Source organism: Syngnathus scovelli, chromosome 1 (assembly GCF_024217435.2).
Source record: "Syngnathus scovelli strain Florida chromosome 1, RoL_Ssco_1.2, whole genome shotgun sequence".
In the NCBI taxonomy this organism is placed as follows: Eukaryota; Metazoa; Chordata; class Actinopteri; order Syngnathiformes; family Syngnathidae; genus Syngnathus; species Syngnathus scovelli.
This window is the reverse complement of record NC_090847.1, coordinates 19,002,491-19,009,646: the sequence shown is the minus strand read 5'-3', so window position 1 is coordinate 19,009,646 and position 7,156 is coordinate 19,002,491. Positions and strand designations below refer to the sequence as shown.

At 40.8% G+C, this 7,156-nt stretch overlaps 1 protein-coding gene across 1 annotated transcript; it reads left to right on the top strand.

The window, feature by feature from the left end:
• Nucleotides 1-2,407: 2,407 nt before the first annotated feature.
• Nucleotides 2,408-6,669, top strand: adrb2a (adrenoceptor beta 2, surface a). Its single transcript, XM_049745042.2, has 2 exons — nt 2,408-2,573; nt 2,841-6,669. Exon 2 carries the CDS (start codon nt 2,841-2,843, stop codon nt 4,089-4,091), a length of 1,251 nt encoding a protein of 416 aa, XP_049600999.1. The 5' UTR covers nt 2,408-2,573; the 3' UTR covers nt 4,092-6,669.
• Nucleotides 6,670-7,156: the final 487 nt, after the last annotated feature.

Here is a 7,156-nt window from a genome sequence, read left to right as displayed (position 1 = left end):
TATCTATCTATCTATCTATCCATCCATCCAATCTCGCTCTCTCTCTCTCTCTCTATCTATCTATCTATCTATCTATCTATCTATCTATCTATCTATCTATCTATCTATCTATCTATCTATCTATCTATCTATCTATCTATCTATCTATCTATCCCAGCTGATTGATGGACTCTGCGTGACGCTACGTGACTTACCACATGAATGAGAAGAGCACGGAGGACTTGATTGGATCTCCTTCTGCGTCACGGGTCATATGGACCTCTCTAAGAGCTCATTGTGAGGCGCAGGGCTGAAGAACAGTGCCTGTGGCATCAGCACATGGACCTCCATGAAGCATCATTGATTCCCGGTGTAGAACAAAATGTTTTTCACAGTCGAGTAGATAAAGGACTTCTTTGTTAATTAATGTATTTAAATGCTATGACCTAACCTCCTGAAAGTACAGCGAGCATGAGCAAAGTTTTCCTTTAAATTACTATATGTATGAAGAGGTTGGAGCGGAATATTTTGTGCACCAAAACCCAGGCAGGTATCCACTTATGAATACTATACTACAATATCCTTTTAAATTCACGCTTAAATACCGCTTGAATACAGCACATTGAATGTGGATGTGTAACTATCAAATAAAAGGAATGGAGGTTGATCCGTTGCTTACTCGGCTAATTCCAGTTTCAAATCCTGAAATCCACACTTGAAAGCGAGGTCTATCAACTGTATCCTATGCATACGAGTAATACTTATGAAACAAAGCAACAGGACCACACTGGAAATATTTAAACAATGCAGACTATCATCTTTGCTTATGACTTTACTTTTTTGTAAATCAATGTACAGATGGCTAGATTGGTGATGGTTTTATTCTGCTTGTATGTTAAAGATTGTAGGAATCCATCAGTAGTTTTAATTTGTTCATCAACTGTACAAGTAAAAGGTGAACCAATATTTAATAACAAATTATATATATATATATATATATATGTGTGAAAAAATAATATATGGTTATTTTGTTAAAAAAAATATATATATATATAAAAGACCTTTGGGATTTCTTATTACTTTTTAATGCCTTTTTAGATTCTTTGCTTCACTGCCACTTTCACTGGTTGGTTTAAAAAATATAAAATAAATAAATAAAATAACATGCCTTTTCTCTCGAATATATGTTGTAATCATTCTTTTCAGATGTACTGTAATTATTTTCTGTATAAAAATTAAATTTGGTGTTCAAAAAATATTTTTTCAAACTTGAGTCTTGAAAAAGAGGGGGTCGTCTTATAATCAGGGTCGCCTTATAATCAGGGTCGTCTTATTCTCGGGCCAATACGGTATACGTTCGAATTGCACTTGGTATGTTGGAAAATCCCGCCACCCTTGTGACAAGAAGCGGTTCAGAAAATGGATGGACGGACAGATTGATGGATATTGACAATTTTAGATTTTTAAGCAATGGTATGTAGAGGTATGACTGTATATGCTCAGTTAGGTAATGTTGTGAAGCGTGACGTGTTGCATAAGAGAAAGAGTGTATTAAGAATGTATGACTGACCGTCCACTATTTCTTACTTATTGAATAGGCTACTTGCAAAAAAAAAGATTTTAAGACATGATGAATGTCCCCCTCACTTTGAAATGTGCTGTTTTGGTGGTGTTTGATTTTTTATTTTTTTTATTTGATGTTTAAAGCAGGAATTTAAATGTGTTTATCTTTATTATCAATTGGATCCCCATTTTAATTGGTAGAATGGCTTTTTTACAGGTGTCTGAAAACATAGTAGTGTAGACATGAAGAGAGGTGAAAATGGAAACACTGTAGGTTTTTCCGAAATGTACACTTCCTTTGAGTGCGCGAAAGAGCAATGTAAGGGGCCATAAATTAATAGTGATGGTGCAGAGCCCTCAAATTGAACAAACAGCTGTTTTTATTTTATTTTTCTTTAAGGGGCTCTCCCATCTGAATGTGCAGTATGCACCTAGTAAATACAATGACTGAACGTGTTTTGCATGGAAAATCGGCAGCAATATTACATAAATGGGGTCAAACTTAGCAGTTTGACTGCATGTGTGTGCAATTTGTCCCCAACTTAGAGCCAAAAGTGTCAACTGTTAACCACTAGCAGACTCAATCCAAGCCCTCCAAATGCATCACTGAACACATTGTATGCATTGTAAAATGATGCCACAAAATGCAGTTGTTTTGTCACAATGATAAGATTTTTTTTTTAGGATTTAAATTAGTTATGCGTTGTCAGCTTTTGTCTAATCCAGTCACAGCTGCAGGAACAATGTGTTCAAACTCTCTGCAGCTCTTAGCTCCCTCTACCATGCATGTTCCCTGATTGGCTGAGCCCTGACCGTGATGTCATCTGTGCATGTTATAAGGGCGCTGACAAATAGCCTGAGAGACACATGAGAAGCAGTGCTGCTAAACTAAAGGGCAGCTTGAGTGAGACGCCAGCAGTCTAAGAGAAAGTGCGTAGAAAGAAAGACGTGGCGCTGAAGTTTTAACAGAAAGTCATCAGACGGTGACTTTTCTAGCAGAAGGAAGTGAAGGAAGGAAACCACCTGTTGAGGTCTGTACTTTTATGTAAAGGTCAACTTGTTAAATAGGCTTTGAGAAGTGGGCTTGCTGAACCTTTGCAGGATTGGACAGTGTTTTTGGCAACATTTTGGGTGTAATTTAACTAACTGCTGACATGTGGGTGTACATTACAGAGTGCTTTCTTTTCCATAGTTTCTCTTGCATGTTTTTTTTTTTTTAATTTTTTTATATTGTAACCTGTGTCAACAGGTCACTGTTAAAATTGTGGTTTTAATGGAGTCATGTTGTATCTCTTCAGATGGGAAGTCCAAGCCCATCGCCGTACCTCGATGTGACCCCGGAGATGATCAACTCTTCATCAGACCCGGCCAAAACCGAGGAGGGTTTTAGTGAGGCCACAATGATTGTGCTGGGCATGATCGTGTCGTTGCTCATCCTCTGCATTGTTTTCGGCAACGTACTGGTCATAACGGCAATCGCCCGCTTCCAGCGTCTCCAAAACGTCACTAACTGCTTCATCACCTCCCTGGCTTGTGCCGACCTGGTCATGGGTCTCATTGTGGTCCCCTTCGGTGCTTGTTATATCATCTTCAAAACCTGGCACTTTGGTAGTTTCTGGTGCGAGTTCTGGACGGCGACCGACGTTCTCTGCGTGACAGCGAGCATCGAGACTTTGTGTGTCATTGCCATAGACCGTTACTTGGCCATCACCTCACCCTTCCGCTACCAGACCATGCTGACAAAGTGTAAGGCTCGCATTGTGGTGGTGCTGGTGTGGGTCATCGCCGCCCTGATATCTTTCCTTCCTATACACATGAAGTGGTGGATATCTGATGATAAGCAAGCCAAAGAGTGCATCGCTGATAGCAACTGCTGTGAATTCTACACCAACATGGCTTATGCCATCACATCCTCTATCATCTCTTTCTACATCCCTTTGGTCATCATGGTGTTTGTCTACAGCCGGGTTTTCCAGGAAGCCAAGCGCCAGCTCAAAAAGATTGACCAAAGCGTGGGGCGCTTTCACAACAGTGACAACCTCCAACCTATGGATGCCAACATTGGACGGGGACAAAAGAAGGTGAAATTTTGCCTGCGAGAGCACAAAGCCCTAAAGACGCTGGGCATCATCATGGGCATCTTCACTCTGTGCTGGTTGCCCTTCTTTCTGCTCAATGTGGTGGTTGCCATTTGGAAGGTGGAAGACATCGACCTCACTTTTAGGATCCTCAACTGGATAGGCTATGCAAACTCAGCCTTCAATCCCCTTATTTACTGCCGGAGCCCTGAGTTTCGATACGCGTTTAAGGAAATCCTCTGCCTTAAAAGGAACCACAACTCCAAAGCGGCACCTATGAATGGATACATCTACGATAGACACAGTTGGCAGAGTGAGCCGCAGGGGCGGAGTAAAGGCAACTCCTATGAAAGCGACGGCAATGAGGGCTGTTTGGAGCAAGAAGCATGTGTTGATAGTGTTGAGGAACGAGCGATGGACACCAACGGGAACTGCAGCAAACATTTCACTATTGTGAAGGCTGTACTTTAAACTATGAGACTTTTGCCCATAGGGTATCTTTAATGTTTACACTGCTACCGTGCACCTATTGACTTTGGCAGGTAAAGCCAGTCAAGCAGCATGGTAGAGGCACAAGATTCTGCTTTAAGGAAACGATATTTATCGTATTACAAAAACACTGTTGGCAGATTTTACTCATTCATTCTGTTGATAGTGCATCTACCTCACCGCATCGCCTTGGATGTTTGCTTCACCATTTGTGTTGCATTGCTGTTGTTTTAGCTATTCTCACGTTCAAAATGGAGGCATTTCTGCCACTAAGGAAGTATTGTAGATTCACCAGACTAGATTTCAAATGTCATCATCGGTGGTGCTCCTTTGCAAAACATTCCAAAAGCATTCCATGTTCATTTAACCTTTTCTTGACAATGCGATAGATGAATAATAGGTATGGGATCATTCTCCTTCAGCAGTTTACTGAGCCCCCCCTCCCCAACCCTCTCTACGCTTGATCTCCTTTTTACAGCCTGCTCCTTGGGAGGTTGTGCAGCAGATAGCGCCACTGATAAATAACAGTTATCTCCGTCTCGCCGGTACAAATTGAGCAACGCCCGGGGCCATTCACTGTCAGCTCTGTGATAAAAACCTGCACATTTGTAGAGCAATCAGCAATTCCATTATCAGCACTAATGTTTCCTAATAAGCATACTGTTTTAAATGCTTTCAGTGGCACACGCTGAGCAAGCAATTAATTACCTTCGGTGCACTGGTTTATTTGAATGTAATACCCAATAGTAGATGCATAAGTGTTTTGTTAAATTTCGTGTTTAAATGAGAGTACTGTGTTTACAACATGAACAACATGTGCATGTATTTTGTGTGTGCCCGAGTTTGTGTGTGAATGTGCATACCCCACAGAGGCCGGGAATAGCCAAGACATAACAAGAGATATGGTTTGTGCTAATCATCTTAATGACAAGAGACAAGCAATGCACGTTCGTCACTTGAGTGGTGTTTTCCAGATTTCTATAGTGCCATGAAATAATCCAGAGTCTCGGCACAGAGTCTTCCCTTTGCGTGTCTGTCTCCAGGAAGTGCCCCGATCCAGCTGAGCCCAGCCCAATAAACAAAAGTAAATCCATTATCGCCACTGTCAAGCTACAGGATCTGATTGCCTCCCTTAAAACAACACCGCTGTAGCGAGTTCCCTCTTTGAGTACTGCCATCACCCAAAGGACCAATTTGAAAATGAGTCTTATGAGAACAACTTTTTAGTCGGCTGACATCCTCAGTCTAAATTGCTTTTGGGGGTGTGGTCTCTTGAGTCACGTTAGGATAACTTACTTTGATTGCAGTGGTAGTTTGCGAAATGTCGCAACAGATGGCTGGAGGAGGGAGCGCATTAAGTGTTAGTAAGGTCTGTTTTTGTGGCTCTAGCCTTGCCCTGGGTCTCTGAACTTTGACTCTTCCCCCACTAGTTTGCTGGGTTCAATCTAGCGCGGCAAAGCACAGCAAATTGACGCAAGTATGGGGTCATCCTACGTCAATGTGTGTGAAGCGAAAAAACCAAATGACCTTTTACTGTCACATTTTCCCTGCCTGTTTTTCTTCATGGATTTATTACAAAATAAATTCAAGGGTTTAGTGTCATAACAAATGCTCCCTTGATGTCTTTTCACTGTAGTTTTTATATATAAAACAAGAATGGAGTTCAAGATTCCTGACTGTGTTTATATTTATTAGCACACACCATGAACTGAAACTTTGACTGTCACATTTCAGGTTCATACAAAACGCAGCTCTCATTTTTGGGGGACTGGATTTTGAAAAAAATGTATTTGGCATGGTATATCTGTCTTTGTGCTGATGTGCTGTGCTCTTCCAAGTAATCTGTTTAGTCCCATTAATGGCGGCTTTGAACCGCACTCAGCCGTATACCCACACTGCTCCCTCCTGGCAGTGCCCTCTCCTTGCACCTCAACTCTAACTCCTAAGTGGTTATTTTAGTGCACACAACACTTTTGATGTATACAGTTTCAATTGTCGTAAAACTAATCATGATACGCTGACAACATTCCAACTCTAGATGAGAACAGTGAGTCAATTGCAGTCGGTTAAGCGTCCTTACTACTGTGTGTAAGTGCGATGGCATGCAAAGGCAGAGATCCATTGGACTTCAATTAAAAGAAAAATATTGGAAGGTGTTTGTCTGATTTATACAAGCACTGAAAAATGCTTTGCAGAATTTTAAGATTGGAAGAAAGAACACCACAACTCACTCAATGGTTAGGCGACTTCACATTACCTGAATGTTATTGAGATTTTGCATAATGACTGTCTGGTGGACTGCTGTGGCACATTAATGTGTCAATTAGTAATATTAAATATGCTTCAGCCGCACTGTGAAATGTGGCCGCTCTTGCTGGTCAGTGTTTACTAGATGTTTTTTAACTCCTTCACGCACAAGTTTGTGGGAGGTATACGTCTGTTGCGTCGTGTGATGTCTTGAGATATTTATGAAAAGCCTGAGCTGTTGTTTTGAACTAAATTATTTACGTGTGGCATGTACTGTCCTCATTTTTGTGATCATTAAAATGCTCAATAATAAGAGGTCTACTTTTCTTGTGGTGTTCTTACATGCAAATCCAAAAGCACTTAAGCGGTATTTGATATTTGCATTCTTATTCCTTTTACGCACTGAATAATGGACAATCAGATAAAATGCGGCCTGGCTAAACGAACTCCTATGCCTTGTTGATTAATTTTCATTCATTGTTTCATACTTACATCAAAGACAATAAGGGACAATAAACTTACATACTGTCCAACCATCCTGGCAATACACTTTCTCTGTCCATATTTTCCATCTCTTGGCGTCATGTGGAAATTTGTGGATCTTCAAGTCTTTGCCACTTTGCGTGTGACACCTGACGGCCAGGTATGTGACCATTTTCCCAGTATTTTTATTTTATTTTAATGTCAAAATTTTACAAAAACTTGGACCAGTGACAACAAGTGATTGACAGCAACCTTGCTACTGGAAAATCACGTGACTGCTTTCTGTCTGTAGTGACAACCACTGGCAACCCCATTTG

Bases quoted from the DNA above. Each gene is read 5' to 3' on its own strand.
- adrb2a (XM_049745042.2), top strand. From the start codon at position 2,841: ATGGGAAGTCCAAGCCCATCGCCGTACCTCGATGTGACCCCGGAGATG.